Raw genomic sequence first — 22,167 nt, 5'->3', positions numbered from 1 at the left:
ACAGCCCCAGAGCCCCCTTTATATGCCAATTACATGTAAATCTCAACACTCAGCAACCCAATCAGGCAAGAGATGCTGCAAGGGGTTAAGTAACTGCTAAAAACAACGAGCAATTAAATGGCATCTGCAGAGTCTAACTGAGATTGGAACATTCAAAGCTGAGCATGGGGTGGATATCAAGAGGTGGAGTCGGGAGCTCCTGGTACCCACACCTTCACGCTCTTTCCCGGACTGGGATGCCTACCAGCAACAAAAGATCAGGGTGTATGCAGCCTGGGGCATCTACTCACTCATCCTAAAATGGGGCCCAAACCCAAGTAATCAGGAGTAATGAGAGCAGAGACACGCAGGCTTAATCCTCAACAAGGTCAGCCTGGGACCCACCCCCACATCTGGCCTCCAAGTACAGCCTACCTTCCTCAGGCTGCCTGGTTCTCAAGTAGGGGACACGCCCCTCCCACCGATGGGGACGTGTTCTCCAGGGCCATCCAGGGCCGAGGAGGCAGCTCAGCCCGGGAGAGGGGAGCAGGGGCTGAGAGAGAGGCTCCGAGGACAGCTGAGGGGAAGGCACCGCCCTGGATGCTGCCTAATCCATCCGACATGGGGACACACTGTTCCAGAAACCGGATGACAATTAATAGGAAAAATCTGCTCTCTCAGTGCTGCCAAGCATGTCACAGGGTCTCAGCTGGTGGTGTGCCTCCTCGGCGAGGAGCAGAAATGCCCCATTCTTCCCTTTGGTCAAGGCCCTGATGTCTTCTCAGGTGGAAGGAGAAACAGCTAGGAAGAAGGTTCCTCCCACGATCGGAAAACTTTGCACAAGCAACAGTCTATGCAGGGGCCCCAAAGCCAGGGGCCCGAGGGTTACACCAAGATCGAAGGCTCGGGGCTCACTCAGTGCTTTTCATCCTCCACCTCTGTGAAGCCCTGTCTGGCACAGGGGAGCACACGCGGATGAAGCATCTCCAATCAAGGTGCCTCCCAGTGGTCTGATCTTGCTGAAGTCATGGGGCTTTGGGTCAAACTTCCATCCCCTCTTTATAACTGGCCTGCACACGTATTTCTCCGGGTCAAAATATTTCGTATGATTCAAGAAAACCTGGCTTGCCTCGCTGTGACCTGTTCGGCTTAATCAAGAACGGAAAGAGAGTACAGAGGCAGGGAGCTTCTAAGAAGCCCGTAGTCTGCCCTCCTCTTTTCCATCTTTCTATTTTTCTATAGGTATCTTTTGCTGAGTATCAGCATTCTCAGCTTTTGGGGGAGTCACAGGATATTTTGAGAGTGTAACAGAAGAGGGGGACTAGTTCCGTTCCAAACCCCCTGCGACCCCACCGCCACATACACTCAAACATGTGCATGAGTTCGGGGGACCACAGTCCCTGGAGATCTCATTCTTGTGCCCTCCTTCAGTCCCAGAGTCCCGAGGTCAGGACCCTCACCACAGATACCAGTTCATGTGTAGAAGCTGCAGAAATTCATCTCTGTGGATGCCATACTCTCACCAGAAAGCCCCGACCTGGATCCTAGCTAGCAACCTGCCAGCTTGTTGGACCTTTTCATCATCCTTCCCTACCTACCTCTCGTCTGACACCAGCCATAAAAGGAAACCCCAGAGAGGAAGAGGTCCTGAAATTCAAGTTTCTGCTTGAGAACTGGTACCCAGCCTCCCTGGAGCCATCTGGTCTGATCCATCCCTGGGACTGGGCAGATGGATGCTAATTCACCGTGTTAACCCCTTTTGTGCCACCCCCCCCACCCTGAGCCTTGGTGGAAAAGCCTCAGCGCACAGCCCACCCTGGCCATAACGGGCTGAGTCCTCGGCGTTGTGGAAGCTGGCCAGCAGATTCAGCAACCATGTTGATCTTGGCATCCGTTCCGGGACCCTGTGTAGAGCTACGTGCGGAAATGCCATTGCACGGGCAACCTCCCAAAGCCAGGGTCCACCGCCCCACATCTAGCCGTGCTGGTACCTTCTCATCCCAAATCCAAGGCGAGTGTGGCAAGAGAGAAACCAAGTTACTCCAACAAGGAGTCCTTTTTCTTACCAACGGCCTTCACAAACTACCCTCACGCAGCAGCCCAGCTATGCGATGCTTCCGGCAATCACGGCAAAACCAGGCAGCCCACAGTCTGGCCCCCGCAGACACCAACACAGCTTCCAATCCATCACTACCAATAATAAGGTGTAGACAGGCGTCTCCACCAGGACCACTTAAGCACACTACCAGACAGGCCCTCCTGGAGAGCGAAGGGAGAATTAAAACAGCATCTTTTGATCAAAAGGAACCACGGTTCCCCCACGAGACCCTTGCAAATGAAAATCCCACCTTACCCTTCATTCCAAATTTGGACCGTCGACCGTACTTGTTGATCATGATGAAGAGAACCACCAACAGGACGCAGGCAAAAGCAGCAAGTCCAACAGCTATGGATACCTGGAGGGGCCAAAAGCAGACGGTTGAGAACAGTCACGGGAAACCCACATGCGCCCAAATGAAAGCGGTCCCACCGCAGGCACAGCTGCAGCCCATTCAGGACTTTGTAAAGACTTGAGTGAAGTCTTTAGAAGCAGTAATTCATGAGACGTTCAGCACATTAAAAGAAAATTAATTCCCCAACTGGATGAGAGAACATTCCATGATTCAGCCTCTCATCTGGGAGCCATCATCTGCAGTGCAAGGGCGGTTTCAGAGGGGTTTGTCTATTGTTTGTTGTCGTTTCTTTTTGTTTTGTTTTTTTTTTAAGTTTATTTATTTCGAAAGAGAGAGAGGGAGAGAAAGGAGCACAAGCAGGGAAGGGGCAGAGAGAGAGGTAAAGAGAGAATCCCAAGCAGGCTCCATAATGCCCGCCCAGAATCCAAGGTGGGGCTTGAACTCATGAACTGTGAGATCATAACCTGAGCTGAAATCCAGAGTCAGACACTTAACCGACTGGGCCACTCAGGTGCCCCTGTTTGTTATTTTAATGAACAACAACAACAAAAAAAAGCAAAAAACAAACAAACAAAAACTCTGTACCTTCACACTGACATTCTTTACAGAATATTCTTATCCAGAACGTTCTAGGAGATCTGGACTCTAAAAAAGCCCCCTTTGCTCTCCTCCCCAGAGAAATCTCTGGCTCTGAGAGTCAGGCAGGGGAGGTGGGGGGCTTGAAAAACACACCCAAGGATACGCTCTGAGCAACTTCGACTTTCGTAGGAGACTTGTGTGGCTAGCGTCCCCTTCAAATCAGGCCCATCCAGGCTCCTAACAGAGCGGGGATTTTCAAACCGTTCTCTTCCGAGCCCTAGGGCCTACAGCGGATCCTCAAAGACTTCCTCAAACAATGACTTATTCTCATCAAACAAGGCAGGTTTCAAACACCTGAAAGGAGGTCATTCATCACAGTTTTGTTCTTTTCTCTGCTGTATACACAGGCTCCAAGCAAGGTAAAACGTCAGCTACTAAAATGAAGTCTGAAAACAACTTCCTTAGTGACCACCTTCCCCTTGATCAAAAAGTGACTCACCCCGAAAGTGTCTTCCTCCGGTTTGTGGGTCACAGTGATGGGCGTGGGGCTCACATCGTAGACTGAAAACCAAACAGAAGAGGAGGAGGAGGTTGGCTCTCACTGGTCTCAGCCACAGTCCCCGCCCGAATCGCAAGGACCCCTCAGGAGTTCCTGCTGGAGAACATCCCCTTCAAGCCAGACTCTGACTGTCGGACCTCCTCAGGCTTTGCAGGAGTCCCCAGGGACCAGGCCCCTTCGGCTGCCTAGCTGGTGCTGACAGCTCAAGGGCAAACTCTGCAAGGAATAAAGTACCCTCACTGCCATCCCCCTGCCCCCATTCCAGAACAAGTAATGTCACCTGGGCCACGTGGGCCATGAACTATTAGGTACAAAGGGGTAGAAAAAATGGTTTGGGATCCCGGCCAGGGTCTGCATTGGGCACATTTGGTGGTGATGGCAGCTGGTGCTGATGCTCGGCTACCCTCTGTTGTGGGCTCTCCTGCTCCTGTCCCGGGCTCCCCAGTGCCCCTCCCTCTCTCTCTCTCTCTCTTTACTCCTCAGCAAGACCCAGGAGGCCCGCGGCTCCAAGAACAGCCCAGTGTCCACTCCCCTACCACAGAGGTCAGGACAATGGCAGCTCAGGGTAAGACGCAAGAAGGTCCATCTGACCAGGAGGCACCACCTTTTCCCAGCAAAGCCTGGACGGGAAGCCAAGTGTCCATTTGTCCTCTGTCTCAAATCACCTCCTGGCCACGAAACGGCCCCAATTCAGAAATCTCTGGAGGGACATTCTGTGAGATGACAAGTCCTCTCAGACCAAGGACAAATAAAGGAATCACAGACGATCTTCACGTCTGTGCCGAACAGTAAGGGGTGCGCTCGGTAGGACTGTCCACTATCTCAGCCCACACACAGGGCAGAAATGAGTGCCCGCTGCTCTCCCACAGGGGACAAAAGGAAAAGCAATAAATACAGGTTTCCCCACAGCCCATGAGCAAAACACCACATTCTTTTAGGATTGTCTAGTCCTAGCCCCAAACTGCTTATAAACTGAGCCTCGATAATTCCACTTGAGGACACACAAGCCTATCAGGAGAGCTTGTAAATCACTCACAAGGTGAGTCCCAGCCAGAGTCCGGGGTCCTCAGAGCAGGTGAGGAACACAGGTGTAGAGGCTCCCCGTTCTCTCCACGAGAACAGGGTTGACCAACAGGGGTCTTACCCGGGAATATGAAACCCCACATCCCTCCTTCCCATCCAGGCAGGGAGACCCACAACAGGCTCAGACCTCAGAGAACTCCCTGGGGGAAACTGAGGCCAAGAGCCCAAGAGGTGTGCACCTGGAGCTTCCTAAGAGGTATTTCTACTCTCCAGCTGACCTTCACAATTCACTCAGATGCTCTCAGCTGCCAGGGGTCTGGGGGTGGCCGTGGAATAGGAAAGAGGGCTAGGTGGATTCAATAATTACTGAAAGTATCAGAATGACTCAGTTCCAAAGCAGAAAGTAAAGCAGACTTACTAGAGACAAAGTTATCCGTGCTCTCTGCAAAAAAGACAAAGAGATAATTAACAAGTGTAATAAAACCCAGAACAGATGCACTCTAGCTTCCTAATAGCTGCGACCTCCCCCATTCGCCATGATTCCCCCGTCACCCGGCAACTGAAAACTAAAATCCTTGGCATATCCACCCCTCCTCCACACTACACAACCCCTTCAGGAGGTGGTCTTCCAAGTGGGAAGGAAGGAGAGAGAAAGCTCCTAGCTTCGAGGGAGGTGGCCCGGCCCACCTGGGGCCTATGAGACGGAAAATTAAAACGAGACACAACGTCTCACCCACGGTGCTCCGTCCTTCGGGTACCCAGAGTGCTGGGGGTGTTGGTGGTACCTCAGAGCCAAGAAGAAATGCTGCACGGGTGGGCTTCCCCCGACCTTCCCTGAAAATGCCAGCAGCTATGACCCCAAGACTGAATCCTCAAACTGACACGTGGAGTTTATTCTGGCAGGTCCCGGAGACGTTCCTGGGAATCCCTCTATGACCCTGCCCGACCCCCGGACGAAAATGTGCTACTGGACCTTTGCCTCTAGAAATGGCTCACCTAACAGTGAAAGCTCATCATTATTAGACACTGATTATGAGCCAGGGGCTGAGCTACATGCTCTATGTCACACATCACTCGACCCTTACAAGCATCCTAGCAGGTGGAGACCACTATCCCCATTTAACAGAAACAGAAACAAGCTTACAGACGTTAAGGAAGGAACCGCATCTCACTCATCCAAGAGGGCACAGAAGGAGCTGAATTCAAATCCAAGTCTGAGCTCGTAACCACTCTATCAGAGATTCTCAAATTCTAGCAGGGAATAGGACCATCTAGGGCGTGAGCACTATCTTTCTCCAATCAAAGGAATGAGGGCTTCCTGGAGAAATGCATCATTTCAGGCCTGGGTCAGAGGAAGCATAAGATGTACCTGGAATATCTCATAGTACTGGAAAGTAAGAAAGTGCTCCACATTAATGGGGGCACAGGAAAAGAACACAGGAGCCAAGGTGAAGGAGCTTCCAATGACCAAATTTGGGACAGTTTAAGCAATAATATAAATAAAGACAGTCATGGATTGTTTTGGGCTGAATTATATCCACCCAAAATCCATATGGTTGAGATCCTAATCTCCAGTTCTTCAGAACATGACTGCACGGAGAGACAGGGTCTTTAAAGAGGTAATTAAGTTAAAATAAAGTCATTAGGGTGGAAGCTAATCCAGTACGGCTGGTGTCCTTCTAAGAGAGGATATGAGGACACAGACACACATGGAAAGAAGACCACGTAGAGATACAGAAAGAAAACACCCATCTGCGGGTGCCTGGGGGGCTCAGGCGGGTGAGCGTCCAACTTCGGCTCAGGTCATTATCTCGTGGTTCATGGGTTCAAGCCCTGCGTCGGGCTCTGTGCTGACAGCTCAGAGCCTGGGCCTGCTTCGGATTCTGTGTGTCCATCTCTCTGTGTGTCCCTCCCCACTTTGTGCACGGTCTCTGTCTCTCAAAAATAAATAAACGTTAAAAAAATTAAAGAGAAAAAAAGAAGACACCTGTCTGCAAGCCAAGGAAGAGAGAGGCCTCAGACGGCATCAACTCTGTGGACACCTAACCTCCAGGCTTGGGAGGAAATAAATGTCTCTTGTTTAAGCCGTCCAGTCTGTGATACTCTCTTATGGTAGCCCAAGCAAACTACATGCATCATAAGTCATAGGACAAAATAAATACCCATGAGTCCATACCAATATAAATAAATAACTGAATGAATGGGGAGGAAGAGAAAGCTCTTCCTTACAGTAGAATTCCACTTAATAAATACAGAAGGAATGACGGAATTAGAAAAATTACCACTGACAAATAACCACTGTTAATAACCGTTTCAGGCAAGAACCATCAATGAATGCTAAAATTAATGTGTGAACGCATGATAAGAAACAAGACATTTACAAAGTTTCAAAATATTATACTCATTTAGTTACAAAGGGAGAAAAAAATCACTTTGCAGGGCGCCCGGGTGGCTCAGACGATTAATCATCTGACTTCGGCTCACGCCATGATCTCATGGTTCCCAGGTTTGAGCCCTGCATCGGGTTCCGGGCTGATCGCTCGGAGCCTGGAGCCTGCTTCAGATTCTGTGTCTCCCTCCCTACCTCTCTTTCTCTCTCTCTCTCTCTCTCTCTCAAATATTAAAAAACAAACAAACAAACAAACAAAAACTTTGTTTAAATAATAAAAAAATCACTTTGCAGTGGAGAACCGTAGCAGACACGATGTCGACCAAGTTAATGTCACCGGTAATAAGAAGCATAGATGTGCCCTCTGATATGATGTCCTGAAAGGACACAGCATCATTTCTGTGGTGTTCGTGCCAAAAAATGCATTAACCCATATTTAATTGGGAGACGAGAGCAGACAAACCCAAACTGTGGGGAAGCCCACAAAATAACTAGTGACTATTCTTCAAAAGTGTCCAGCTCAGGAAAGACAAAGACAGACTGAGGAACCTAGAGACTGAAAGAGAATAAGGTGACGTAGCATTACGTGCAGCGTTATGACCCTGCTTTGGGTCCTAGAGAAAAACGGGCACCAGTGGACAAAAATAAAGAATAAAGTCTGTAGATGGTATGGATAGCAGTGTCGGTGTTAATATCCTGCTTCTGCACATGGGATTGTGTTTATGTAAGATGCTAACATTTGGGGAAGCTGGGTGATGGGTACAAGGAGGTTCTTTGTACTGTTTTGTTACTTTTGGGGGTAAATCTTAAACTGTTTCAAAATGAAGAGTTCAAAGTCTTAAAAAATTTTTTTTCCAAAAAATGTATATATTTTTAATAGACCTAGATTATTGGTCCTCACCCCAGAGATTCTGAGTCAGGAAGTTTGGGGAAGGTCTTGCCAATTTGCATTTCTACCAACTTTTCAGATGATTCTGATGCTGCTGGTCCCTCTGAGAACCACTGCATTATATTACATCTACTCCTGCCCCAAGCCTACCACACCCTGAAAAATAAGAACAACTCATTCACTTATTCATTCATTCATTCACTGGCTAAGTCCTCACCGTCATTATAATTATGGCTCATTAAGCATACACCAGCAAATCTTCTTCTCTACCTGTGGAGAAAGTGATGCTTTCTGTGAAGGAGTCTAGAGAAAGTCCTATTTATAGTGAATGTACCATTAACAGCTGGCTTGCATTATCACCAATAGCGAAACCATAGAAAGAGCCCGAATGTCCATCGACTGATGAATGGATAAAGATGATGTGGTATGGCTATCACTCAGCCATCAAAAAGAATGAAATCTTACCATTTGCAGTGACATGGATGGAGCTAGAAATGTATTATGCTAAGCGAAATAAGTCAATCAAAGAAAGACAAATGCCATATGATTTCACTCATATGTGGGATTTAAGAAACAAAACAGATGAGCACATGGGAAGGGGGGGAAGAGAATAGAGCAAAGCAAACCACAAGAGACTGTTACTGACAAAGAACAAGCTGAGGGCCGATGGAGGGAGGTGGGTGGGGGGTGGGCTGGGCGGGTGATGGGGATTAAGGGAGGCACTTGTGATGAGCACTGGGTGTTGTATTTAAGTGGTAAGTCACTGATTTCTACTCTGGAAACCAATATTGCACTGTACGTTAACTAACTAGAACTTAAATTAATTTAACTTAAATTAACATACGTATATGTATGATACATATAACATATATGTTGCATATACATATGATTAATATATATATTATATATACATATGAAAATAAATGGCCGGTCTGTTGTCCATTTTGCACCATTTGAGGCAGACCAAGGGAGCTTTCTCCAAATTCCTGAGCCTGCCCATCATGCTACCACCTTTTCTGAATTGCACGTAACCAAATGCCTGATTTGTGGGAAGGATGGAGGAGAAGGGGTTCTACCCTTGGTTTCAGAGCCCGAGGAAAGAGAGGTGCCAAATCAATCCATAATTAACACCGATCTGCTTATTTCTCACAAGGCTCCCATTTATTAGAGAATAGTCTCAGGTCAGCCAAATGTTTTGGCCACATCTGTGAACCCCGCAATCTCCCAATCAGCCTCCGTGCTTAGCTCCCTTGCTGGAGCCTAGGAACATTCTCCCGTCCAGGAAGCACGTGAGCCTCGGAACAGGGAGACTTCATGGGTCTCCTCTAACCTGGAATTTTGCACTGGAAGAGGACAGCTGTACCAGGAGTGGTCCTCACCTCTGACCCCACCAGCAGCCGGGGAGATGACCGTCTGAGCGTGACCGCGGCGGGCATGGGCATGTGTGCAACGCTCTCCCAGTCCCAGACTGCACCCCCTCCAGTCCCAAATCGCGTCAAGAAGAGCCTTGCAGGGAAAGCCGACAAGGCCCAGAGAAGGGAGAAGGGAGGCAGCAGCCTGTGTCCAGACAAAGAGCCGGACAGAGACTCTTTCTGTCCAGCCCCAGCTTCAGCTGGAAGAAGGGAGCGGGGAGGCCACGCCACAGCATCCGCTCTCACCGCGCATCCCGCACAGGAGCCCCGTCCCAGCACCCCTGCACTCAGCTGCCAGGGACTCAAACACAGGGAGGAACACCTCCTTCCCGCTCCCCTGCCCCCCGGCCCTGGACCGGGCACCAGCAGCCTGTGACCATGTGCTGGTCTCCACAAGTTCCTCAGGGCAAGGAAACCAGCCTGGACAGAGGCCGAGAGCTCGAGGGCAATGATTTCTCCCTTCGTTTGTACCCAGCGTCCCGAGGGAATTCTGCTTCTGCTGTTGTAAAAATCTCCGTGAAGGAACTGGACTTCCCGGCCAAGTAAAAAATGAGAAGTTAAGAGCTATGGCAGCTCACTTATTCCTAAATATTCTGTCAGGGGTTCTCAGATGTTTGTTGCACGTGTGCAGGAAAACACATGCACACACACACAGACACACGCACACACACCCCCTAACAACATTCCTCCTTCTATCACATCTAAGGATCTCCAACTTCACATTCTCTCCCAGACTACAGCCCACCCTGCAGTCACCCCCAGCCTCTCCTGGCCCTCCGCTCTGGGCACGTGAATCCCTGATTTTTCCTGGCTTCCCACTCCTATGCCCTGATCCCCTCTGGTACCCCCTCTAAGGTCCTAGAACCTCAAAGAGGACTGAGCTCCATGCTTCCTGAACCATCCTCTCTAACCAATCCTTCCAGGGACCTCCTTCACCAAAGGCTGGATGCCATGCTGAATATTCTAGTGCTTCTCTCTGTTCAGCATGGACAGTTTAGAAACGCACACACACACACACACACACACACACACACACAACTTTTCCAGAACATTTTTGTTTTAATGTCCTACTGAGAAAATCCTTACTGATGGAAGCCTCTGCATTTCCAGAATGTCCCATTAAATATATTCATTCCAATCAAATCTCTCCCATGGGTCTCAGGACCATGAGGAGTCAGGAAAGGAGACCCTCACCTTTAGATCTTGTTTTGCCCCCAACATAGATCCCTTGTCAGGTGCCCTTGTGGGTTTTCAAAAAAAAATTAAAACAAACAGTACTCTGGGCTTACTCTGTGCCAAGCACGGTTGTCAGTACCGGAGGTGGATGAATCCACCATGGGCGAGCTAATCTTCACCACCGCCTTGGAGATAGAGGCAGGGGGCGGAGTAATTTCCCTGAGATCACAGAGCTGATGAGCGATTTAGATTCCTAAATTCATCGCATCCCTCCACCTCCCAAGAATCCCGGTTTAAGAGCTAACAGCTGTTGTTGAGCCCCCTTGGCACTCGTCACTGTGTTTCCTCCTCAGGGCAACTTAGGCAGGGAGCTGTTGTTCTTGCGCCCATCCTACAGATGAAGAAGCAGAGGCAGGGTAGTGATCGTCCTTCGTGACACACCAATCACGTACCAAGCGCCAACCCCGTTCTCGGAGCACAGGCCGCCTGTCTGGCAGGCTCGCAGAAGGGATTTGCGCCTCGGTCTGATTTCAGAACCCTCGCTCTTAATCTCCATGCTCTGCTTGCCCGAGAGCGAGAGAGGACCACCTGTGATAAACATAAATGGGACGTCCCAACACCCTCGTGGCAAAAGAGAAGAGCAGGAATCCACAGACAGCCTTCCAGCCAGGGCTTGGCGGGTACGAGGCGGACTGCCTGCTCCTCCAGGTAATTTACTCTCCTGAACGTTTTAGACGTTTTGACGTTGGCCCATCTTTTCCCTGTCACTGCCTTTTCATCATGCGTTGATTCCTTCAGATTCATAAAGCAAGCAGACTTCCGCACAGGGTGGCCCTGACAGGGTGCACGTGGCTCTGAGGAAGTACCTGCGGGTGAGCGGTTTCCCCTCGGGCCTCTCTGACTCTCCCCTCACGCCCACCTCCTGTGGCCACAGCCCACCGAACACCAAGGCAGCGGATTACAAACGAGGGAGCACCAAGTCGCCCGGGGGCTTGTTGAAGTATGGAGTTCTGGACCCCACCCCAGGGCTTCTGATTCAGCAGGTCCAAGTGGGGCTCAAGGATCTGGTTCTAACACCAGGTGATGGTGATGCTGCTGGTCCGGGGACCCCTCTTTAAGAACCACTGGCCTAAAGAGAGTTGATAAGGTGGCAAGGGTCTCCAGAGACCATGAGATGGGGATGCTGTGTCTCTTGGGGACAGAAAAGGGTGTCTGTAAGGCTGGGAGGATACAAAGAACGGCTCTCAGGGCAGCCTCTGTGGGGAGGAGCCCAGAGTGACTCACCCTCCCTCCTGAGTATTCGAGGGCTCCCTGCTCTCTCCAGGCCCCAGGAGCTTCCCTTTGGAAACATGCTGCCTCAGGGGACTTCATTCCTTGCCCATCAGGGAGCGTACAGTCTCCTCTTTAAAAACTAGAATTCATTCTCTCATCACTAGGCAGACAGAGGCAGGGCAAAAGGGCCTCTCTAGCCCCTCACACCAGCAAGGCCTGGCCTGACTATATGCCCCTAAGAGCAAAGTATCTCTGCAGCTAAAAGCTGCGGCTTCCACAGTGCCCCCGGGACTCTTCCAGCTCCCAAAGCAGGGATGGCGTGGCCCACGGTGGGAAAAGTCCCGAAGCTTTCGGCTGGGCATGCTGGGGCGGTGCTGGAAATGCCGGACCAAACAGGAATGCCAGGGTCTTAAACACCACAGCATTCTAGACCCTCTCCTGAGCGACCGTGCACCACCCTCCTCCCCCCGGGCCTCAGTGGCAAGAACATGGCCTCCCACGCAGCCTCATTCTCCGGAGTTTCACTGTTGGAGCCTCCCATTGGGTTCTCCTTGCACTGAAATACACAGGATCTCCTGGAGCTGCGGCCTCTGTTATGTGTGGGCTCTGAAGTCACCTGCACGTAAGCAGATGTGGCACAGTGCTGGCTCTGGCTGCCCCGTGTGTGAGGGGGGGCCGGGGGAGGGGGGGTGTGCACGCGCACCCGAGACCAGTCTTCACACTCCCCTTAACCTCAGCAGAACCCCTGAGATCTGGAGACTGAAGGTCATCCAGCCTGTTCCCAGCAGAAATCACCAAGGTCATCAAAGATCCCGGGTTTCACTGACGGAAAGCCATCAACTGCTGAACCCACCGAGAGAGGCTACCCACACGTGCACTAAACTCTTTGGGTGTTTTCTGCTCCTCCGACTTAGGAAGGTATTCGAAATACTGTAGCCCAGGCAGAGAAAGACAGAGTCGCCTCCCAAACAGTCAAACCATAAAGTTCCTTCAGTACTCAAAGGTCCACTCAGCATTAGCACCACCGCTGGCTGATGACCTCGGTACCACACCCCCCCACACACACCCCCACCCCACTAGGTCACCACAGAACGGGAGAGAAAGCTCAGAGCTGGAAGCCTACACTCTCGCCAAGCCTTGCTACTAACCAGCAAGCAGAAGGAGGCTCAGTGCACCCATCTGTTAAATGTGGGGTTGAACCGGACAGACCCTGAAACCACTGCAATAGAAGGTCGTCGAACCATCATTAGGTGCCAAAGCCTGTGGCACGCGCTTTGCACACCTTAAGTCATTTAAGAGGCCTGCGATTCTTACAGGAGTGGTATCGTCATGCCCACTGCACAGATGAAGGAACTGAGGCTCAGAAAAGCAAACCGTCATGCCCAGAATTTCACAACCCGTAAAGGGCTGGGTCGAGATTCTCCGTCTTTCTTGTCTAGCTCTCAGTCCCTCTCTCTACCATAAAGGGGCACGTCCATATGCACACAGCTGCACACTCCCGAGAGGGTCTGGCTTTTCACTGCGACGCCTGATGAAAAACAGCAGCTTTACCTGATTTACTCAAAATGCTGGTGGGGGCTGAACACGCCCCCGGGTGAGTCTGTGACTGGAGGTGGCGGGATGGAGGCTGACGCTGTGCCTTCTCTCTATCACTGCCCCGCCCCGCATGCTCCCGGAAGGCCGCGCCGCCCTCACCTGGGAAGGGCTCCTTGAGGAAGTGGCCGTTGATGGTCTGGTTGGCGGTGCCCAGCGGGTTTTTGGCGATAAGGGTGTAGTTGCCGTTGTTGTAGTGGGTGGGCTTGTTGAAGAGCAGGCAGCCCTCGGACACCTCGCCCTCCTGGTAGTACTCCACGTGGGTGATCTTGGACTCACGCAGCGGCTGCCCGTTGTGCAGCCAGTGCAGCGTGGGCGGTGGGTTGCCACGCACCACGAACTCGATGCAGTGCTCCAGGCGCAGCTCGGGCTCCTCCAGGCTCACCACACGCGGAGGGTCTGCGGGGGATACGCCAGCTGACTCCCAGGACTCAGAGTCTCCCGCGTCCCAGGGCAGCCTTCCAGAAACTGGGATGGGAATCCCAGTTCTTCCCCGGCCAGCTCTGAAAAGACTGGGGGGACAAGCGGTTTCCCCACCACCGTCCCCAAGGAGGGGGAAGGGATGGCCGTCTTTACCCGAGCCTCCCCGGTCCAGCGCACCTGGAGGGCTCCTTCCCATGACCTTCTAGGGGGTAACAGAAGGCAGACTTGGGTCAACTGTGGGGTATTCTGAAACATAGATGAGGTGGAAGCATGCCACCTCCTGGGGGACAGGGACAGCCTTTCTGGAGTTACCAGCCCAGGACTAACTCCTCGAACACCTGCCCCGCCTCCCACGCTGCCATCACCTCGGTGCACAGCCACCCCCTTAACGGCAGCCACTCACAGTGCACGGTGAGGGCGACGCTGGCATTGCTCATGCCCACCACGTTCTCCGCGATGCACGTCAGGGTGAAGCCGTTGTCCTCACTTGTCACGTTCACCAGGGTCAGGTTGATGGCGTGCACATTGGTCCAGTTCAGATTGGTCTGAAACCCCAACAAAAAGAAGGAATCGGTTTCTACAAAGTGACTCCCCACCCAACTCCCGAACACCTTCAGGGATCAAAAAGAAAGCAGTGCAGCAAGTGAAGGAGGCGTTTCCTGCTGCTGTGCGCACCAAGGGCCAGGCTCCCTATAGCCAAGAGCTCAGGAAACCCTCCCGTTTATGCTAGAAGGTGAATGGTAGCCTATACCCATTTTACAGATGAGAAAACTAAGGTACAGAGAAACTCACTGGCCTGTTTAAGATCAAGCTGGCAAGAAAAGACTGCAGCTGGGTGAAAATGAAGTCTGCACGAACTCTCCTTCCCCTTCCTTATCCTCCCATGCCCTGCTTCTATTCATGATCTAGCTCATTTAGACTAGGGCGAGGGCTCCCTCCCCAGCCTCCCGATGGGGCCGGAGCCTCAGACGCCTACCTGGTGGGTGTTGATGGACTGCAGGCCAGTGACTATCCAGTCTACGTCAGGCAGCGGTGATCCAGAGCCATTACAAGTGATGACGGCATTGTCACCCTCTCGTACGGTCAGGTTGACGTGGCTCACACTGATCTCAGGAAGGTCTGGGAGGGAGGACAGGATGAGGGGAAAGGTAAGTGAACACTTAACACCAAAACTTCGTCCCTGGTCTGGATGCTGGCACTTTTGGCACCAGCTGCTGGAGCTCCGGGAAGGCCACAAGTCCCTGCACCTCCTGGGCAGATGTCAGACCTCATGGGTGGGGGTGGGGCAGCTCCAGCAATGACGTCAAACGGCATCTTCCACTTTGGGCACGCTTGTCAAGCTTTAGTCTGCTTCAGACTCCCACGAGGAGTTTGCTAGGAATTCAGATTCCCGAGACCCATCCTGAGACATTCTGGGATCTTGTAAGTCTGTGGAGCCCGGGAACCTGCTTTTCTGAAGTACCTGAGATTCTCCTGATACAGAAAGGTCTAGAAACCATGCTTGGAGACATACTCCTCCGGGTCTGGTTGACAAGCTGGTCAACTGTGGTCCATTGACAAGGGACACCCTTAACCCCTGTCTTCATTCCTGAAACCAGCCTTCTCACGCCTGGCTCACGAAGGAACAGGAATGACCAAGGAGGTAAACGGTAAGCTAGACCTGCACCCCGTGCAGAGTTCCAGGCCGGGGTGGGGGGTAAGGCCCTGGTTCTCCAGGCTACTGCGCAGGGCCGTGTCTGGGGTGTGAGGGATGCCTCCCCGGAGCGCGGTGCCAGGAGGCTCACTCACCACACTGGCTGATGTTCATGCGGAAGAGGGGCAGCTGGGAGCCGTCCGCGTTGATGCAGTAGAGGTGCTGGCTGCTGAGCTTGGCCTCCCCCTGCTCCTGCCACAGCTGCATCCAGCGGATGTCACAGCTGCAGTTGAAGAAGTTCTGCTCCAACCTCCTGTGGGCAAGACGACAGGGGAAGGGACCTCCTGAACCGAAGATGGCCCAGCTCCCTCCCCGGGGCTGCGAGGGAGGCCCCCACCTGCTCTTCAGGGACGAAGCAGAGGAGGGGTTTAGCCAGCTCTCGAGAAAAATTAAAAAATACTTACAAGTCCATGAATTTATCTAGTTTTTAAACTAATAAACTCGTCTGAAAAACAGAAATCTACTCCACTTAACCTACCTTGGCAACGAGACCCTTTTAAATATGTCAGCTTGGGATGCTCCTGTTCTCAAAACGCCTCCAGCAGCTTCCCATCTCATTGAAAGCCAAAGTCAAAGGTCCACGGGGTACGCACTGCTCTCCATCACCTCTCTGATCCCATCTCCTACCTCACGCTCCTTTCCTCTTCTTCAGTCACACTGACCTTGCTGTCTGACAAGGTCACTAGCATGACCAGCCTGCTCTTGCCTCAGGGCCTTTGCACATGTTGTTCCTTCTACCTGCAGAGTTCTAACCCATAACGTATCTGCTAGATTGGCTCTCTCACTTCATTAAAGAATCAGATGGCCTCCTCTGATCACTCCTACAGGTAAGCTACTGCTAACCCCTGCCCTCACACTGTCCAGTCCTCCCCACCCCCAACTATTCTCTTCTTTTGAGGATTTGTCACTGCCCAGCATCACTTTGAAAAATTATTTGCTTGTTTATCACCTGTCTCACCAAACAAAAATTAACCTCCATGGAAGTCAGAGACATTGCCTATTTGGTTCATTGCTGCATCACCAGTACCTATAACTGAGCTTGGCAAATAAATACCCATTGAAAGAACAAAAGAAGGGAAGGGGAGGGAGGGAGGGAGGGAGGGAAGGAAGGAAGGAGGAAGGAAAGGGTTACTCTCCCTGGGGAGTAAGTAGTTAGCTATTTCTAAGATATGCTCAAAGCCCATCCTGGGACCAGCTTTATTCTTTCATAAATTCAACAAAATCCTTACTAAGCCCCTGTTCCATGCTTGGCTGTGGGCTGAGTGCTGCTGATACAGAGGTGAAGAAGACAGTCTCTGTTCTCCAGCGGCACTCAGCTTAGTAAAGAAGAGCGTCTGACAGGGAAAGAGTCAAGTTCAAGGCCTTCCTTCTCCACTGACTTTCCATGTGACTTAGAGCAAGTCCCCGCCCCTCTAAATGGAGTTATCTCATTAGGGGGACAATGAATGGCTTTCACTGATATAAGACTCTTCAAGTAAAGGGCATCTGATAAATCTGAATGCCTGGATCGGTAAGAGGGATGTGATTCTCTTTCTGGACCAGTAAGAAGATAAATCCGCTGGTGCCCAGACAGAAGGGCTCTTGGGTAACCAGGATATTTTGGACAAGCGGCAGAATCCCGAAGTAATTAAGCATGCATCCAAGTTGATCGGCTTTCAGGAAGAAGTGAGGCCCCGGGGGGAGGAATCCGTGTTTCCCAGCCAGTGGGACACCACAGGTAGAACATGGCAACACCTTTGCATGATTTCCCTTTGGACTGAAAGTACGCTGCTCTCTTTCAGAAAAGAAGAAGGGACCTAACCTTCACTGAGTATCTGCTTCCCACAGCCACCCTAGGAGACGGCCGGCACTGTCCCCCTACAGACGAGGGAGCTCCTCTTACGTTTGGAGGGGGGAGTCACATGCTCGAAGTCCCTCGGCTGGTGTGCAACAAAGCAAGGCTCCATACCTCGGCCCGCTGACTCCAAGCCCCGTGCACTCTCCACCCCACCTATCAACTACGAGGTGCTTCTGGGTGTGACGGGAGACACAGAGGAGCCAGCACCACCCCTGACTTCGTGGCTCCTGGGCAGAGACCCGGGGAAGAGTTCAAGGCGATGCTGGAGGCTGAGATGGGAACACAGGAAAGAAAGGTCGCGCCAGGGCACAGAGTTCATGTCGAGCGGCACTGGGAAATAAAGCTGCAAGGGGGAGTGGAGGCCAGATGGTGCAGGACTCTCGCTGCCACACTGAACATCGAGAAGTCTGGAATTCATCCAGGGGGCAGTGGGAACCAGTGAGACCCTTGGAGCTGGAAGTGATGGGAACAAAGACGGTCTGTGCAGGATAAACTGGGGAAGAGGAGAGCTGGGGTGGCACACTGGTTGGGGTGTTTTCCAAACACGGGGTCACCGTGTAGTCAGGGAGTGCATGCACTTCTTAAAGCACCCAAGCAAAAGGATAAAGGGATGAATGGGAGATTAAATCCAGTCTGCACACCTTGATGAGACCCAGCACCTGGCGTGAGGCTCTGTGCACTCAGACAGGACTTCTCCTCCTCATTCACGCGTGGACGCGTGGAGGCCACCAGGCTCGATGCCAACGTTCTCAACCTTTTTGGTCTCAGAACTGCTTTTTACTCCTAAAAATTACCGAGGGGGCTCAGTCGATTGAGCATCCGACCCTTGGTTTTGGCTCAGGTCATGATCTCACGTTTGCGAGTCAGAGCCCCGCACCGGGCTCTGGGCTGGCGGCAAGGTGCCTCCTTGGGATTCTCTCTCTCTCCCTCTCTCTCTGCCACTCCCATGCTCACTCTCTCGCTCTCAAAAATAAATGAATAAACTTCTAAAAAGAATTACTGAGAGCCTCAAAGAGCTTTTGCATGTGTAGATTGTATCTTTCACTATTTCCCATTTTGGAATGCAAACAGAAAATTTTAAAACAAGACACTGCCATTAGCACAAACTCCCTTGGTCATCAGGGCAATGATGTTATCACATGGCACGTGGCCTCTGGAAAAGTCCACGGCACCCCCACAGGAGAATGGAAGTGAAGAAGGCAAAGGACATGTCAGATTCCACCTCATGGTCTCCCTGAGAGGGTCTTAGGGACCCCTGCAGGAACCCCGGACCCCCATTTGAGAGCTGCTGCCTGGTTAATAAGGGCCCAGAGTAGACTGGTAAGAGTGGGGGAGGGGCGGAGGGGATTAAACAGGCACCTTAAAGGAAGACAAGGTGGTATTTGAGGCTTTGCTGGAGGCACAGGGAATGAGTGGAGGTTGACACCAAGGTCTGAAGCTCCAGGAGACAGGAAATCAAAGAGAAGGTCTTTAGTTGAAAACAGAAGAGAAGGAACCAGTGGAAAGAAAGAGGTTCGATGTAGTAGGAATCGGGATGAGGTCCTAGAGGAGCAAAGTGAAGGGTGAGGTCCAGACCTTGGCGGTTGTCTGCCTTGGCATTAAGGCTAGAGGCCACCGTGGCCGAGACAACGGATTGAGAGGAAAGAAGACAAGTGGGCAAGAGAAAACGAGAGCTGAGAAAGAAAAATGGAGAAACACTTGCGTCACACTTAGCGCGTGCCCGCCACCACGCTCAGTACTCCACGTGCATCACCCCCGTTTAACCCTCACGGCAAGGAGCAAGCAGGGGCAACGGGTGTGTGATGGCTTCCTTGGGAAAAGCAGAAGGTCAGGATGGCTGCCCAGCACGTGGAGGGCAAGAAGGCCTAAGGACGCGGAGCAGCGTTTGTATTCGTGTCGCAGGGGAGGCGTGGACGGGCCTGGAATGGTAGCCAGGGTCCAGACGCTTGCATATATGCAAACTGAACCAGGTCAGCCTGGTTTTTCCCAGATGCTCACTTGACAAGATGTGGTCATTCATTATGAAGTAGTTGTAAAAATACAAATTATCCACCTGGGTGGAAAAGATTAGCAAGCAAGGGGCTGGGCTGGGTTGCTTCGAGCCCCACGTGCTTCATTCAGTCCTGCCTCACCCCAGCCCTGCTCTGCTGAGTACCCCGACTTCTCAGTGACCCCCCCACCCCCCGCCAAAGGGCCGACAGCACCAAAGTGTCCTGAGGCTGGTGGGAGAATTAAGTGGGCTGACATTGCCACGGATAAGCACACTGGCTTTTTGTTTCCTTCCATCCCTTTCCTCTAGAATGTGGTCCAATAGAAAGGATGTGCCATGAGACCTGGCCCACCCTCTATTCCAGAGTCTCCTGGAAACTGCCAAATAAACCTCAAGTTTTCCCCTATCCCTCAGGACTTTCCTCCTAGAGAGCAAGACGCACACACACAACAGAAAGCACGCCGAGTCTCTCAACAGGGGTGCCCTGGGCATCCTCGGAGCGAACGGACCACAGTCTTCGCACCCTGACTCGGGGAGATGGGCCACAAGCAAAGAAAGGCAGCCCTCAACCTACATGATGCTGTCAGTTGTCCCAGCGTCAGGTCTCTCAATGAGGGGCCCTCAGCCCCGGCTTCAGGGGCTGTCTCGAGGATCCTGAAGTAAGGCTTTCCCTGCCCCATCAACAATGCAGATGGCCCCATGAATAATACAGCAACAGCTGCTCCAGGGCAAAGCTTACCAACACCCAGCCCTGGCCCCAAGATGGCCTGGGGCCTAATTGCAGGGCCCTAGGGGATTCCCACCGATTAACTCAGCCCCATCCATCCAAGCACGCACACACAGACACCCCGCTGCACGACTAAGGCCACGACAGGGTGTTTAGAAAACACTGATTCCCCTCCCTCCAGTCATCACTCTGGCTTTCTTCTCCCCGCCACAGCGCTGCCAGTGGCAATCTGGGGCCAGCAGGAGAAAATGTAGAAGGGACACAGACCTGCTGTCATTGAGGGAAGCACGTCCAGAGGGCCAAGTGATCATCGCTGGCCTCCTAGAGGTAACACAATGGCAGAAGTACACAAAAGATCTGGGTTGAGGCGGCCGTCACCTTGAGCAAAGACAGTGCACTGAACTGTGTCTCTCCCAACCCCTGCCCCCCCCTGCAAAGATCTGTTCAAGTCCTAACCCCCAAGACCCACGAATGTGACCTTATTTGGAAATGGAGTCTTTCAGGATATGATCAAGTTAAGGATCATGGCATGGTCATGAGACAGCATCATTCTGGATTTAGGGTGGGCCCCTATATCCAATGACTTGGGTGTCCTTAGAAGAGGAGAGACCACAGACAGAGAGACAGGGAGCGCAGCCACATGAAGATGGGAGTCACAGACTAGAGTGACACTGACACAAACCACGGAACACCAGGAGCCACAGAGCCATGAGAAGACAGAAAAGACGAGCAAGGATTCCTCCTGAGAGGCCCTGAAGGGAGAGGGGGCCTGTGAAGCCTTAGCTTTGGCCTTCTGACCCCCAGAAGAGTAAAGAGTCACTTTCTATTGTTTCAAGCCTCCAAATTTGTGGTGGTTTAAGGCAACCCTAGGAAACAAATATGGCAAGTAACTTGCTTTTCCAAGACTCTGCTTCAACGGCTGCAAAACGGGGGTAATTGCGCGCGACCCTCCTTCTTCACAAAGTGATGAGGATTCATGATAACACACGTTAATGTGCTTTGTGAACCAAAAGAGGCTAGAAAGAGGCCAGAAATTATCATTACAGTAACTCTACTATTCACATGATCATTCAGGGACTGCTCTGAGAGTTATGGAAAGTGATCATGCCCAAGTCTGGGAGAAAGAAAGTGCCAGGATCAGCCCAAACCCACCCCCACACTGAGTTAATATTTTACCAAGTCAATTAAATCTGCAAATTATACCAGAGGTAATATCATTTTGCTTTAAGAAAATGAAATACTCCAATCTGTTTTAATCATGACTGCTCTGTGCATGCAGGGTATTAAGAGAAGCCTGTTCAAGATACACTAATGGTCCTTAGGGTATTTCTGGAAGGTTTCCGTGCTGTGGGTTTATATCCTCTGGTGCCTCTTGCCTTTGCCTAAATTGTGTCATGGGATTCAGAATCCAAGCTTCTTTTCTTTCTAGTTCATTCTTTATCTCTAAGACAATCTCTTTTGATTCTTGCTCTGATTTCTGGACAGACAGTTCCAGTCTTCTCTGTAAGGAAAAAAAACACCATCTTGATATAGCCAGAAACTTCTCAGAGCAACTGTGCACCATCAACTCAAATTTCTGCAAACTCGTGCCATTGAAACAGGGCTGAGGACTCCAAAGGGAGTCCTGAGAGATGTTTCCAGTTCTCCCAATAAGAGAAACACAGTCTGGACTTGTCAGGGGCAATGGGCCAGGCCAAGACCATACCCTTCATGGGTATGGTCTTCATCTGACAAGAGTAAGTGAGAAATGAGTAAAGGAAGCCTCCAGCACATGACAAGGGCTCTGAGATGCTAACTTGTCTGGGTTTTTTTTGCCCTGGTGATATCACTAGGGAAGCCACCATCTTGAGAGTGATTTCCAGAAGGAGACAGGTTAGTATGGGGGTAAGAAGGGGGAGGGGGGAGGTGGCATTGCTGAGTTGTTTAAGGAAAGAGCACTGGTCTTTGAAAACAGCAGACCTGGATGGTGGTAATGCTAATTCCCATAATCCCAATTCCCATGACCACTCTTGAGCTCTGTGATCTTGGACCAGTTGTTTAACTTGGCAGAGCCTCAACCCCTCATTTGCAAAACTGGTTATAATGATACCTCCCATGCGGGGTTGCTCCAAGGATGAGACAGGACTTTGTTCATAACAGGTGCTCAATATATAGCATTTTCGTCTCCTCCTCT

General features: G+C 51.4%; 1 protein-coding gene across 10 annotated transcripts in view; it reads right to left on the bottom strand.

Annotated features, from left to right (window-relative positions):
- The window catches only part of NTRK3 (neurotrophic receptor tyrosine kinase 3), a 551,343-nt gene that overhangs the window by 253,325 nt on the left and 275,851 nt on the right, over positions 1 to 22,167 (bottom strand). For all 10 annotated transcript variants that reach the window (XR_007153153.1, XM_047863605.1, XM_047863604.1 and 7 more), the window contains 7 exons: positions 15,536 to 15,693; positions 14,724 to 14,866; positions 14,151 to 14,292; positions 13,427 to 13,723; positions 5,012 to 5,035; positions 3,511 to 3,572; positions 2,333 to 2,435 (listed from right to left, as the gene is read on the bottom strand). Coding sequence is in view for 9 of the 10 variants with exons in the window: in XM_047863605.1 (XP_047719561.1) it covers positions 2,333 to 2,435; positions 3,511 to 3,572; positions 5,012 to 5,035; positions 13,427 to 13,723; positions 14,151 to 14,292; positions 14,724 to 14,866; positions 15,536 to 15,693 (929 nt within the window). In the remaining variant the exon portion in view is untranslated. The remainder of the gene's footprint in view (positions 1 to 2,332; positions 2,436 to 3,510; positions 3,573 to 5,011; positions 5,036 to 13,426; positions 13,724 to 14,150; positions 14,293 to 14,723; positions 14,867 to 15,535; positions 15,694 to 22,167) is intronic.

Source organism: Prionailurus viverrinus, chromosome B3 (assembly GCF_022837055.1).
Source record: "Prionailurus viverrinus isolate Anna chromosome B3, UM_Priviv_1.0, whole genome shotgun sequence".
Lineage (NCBI taxonomy): Eukaryota > Metazoa > Chordata > Mammalia > Carnivora > Felidae > Prionailurus > Prionailurus viverrinus.
Note: the sequence above shows the minus strand (reverse complement) of the source record. Positions and strands in the feature narration are given on the sequence as shown.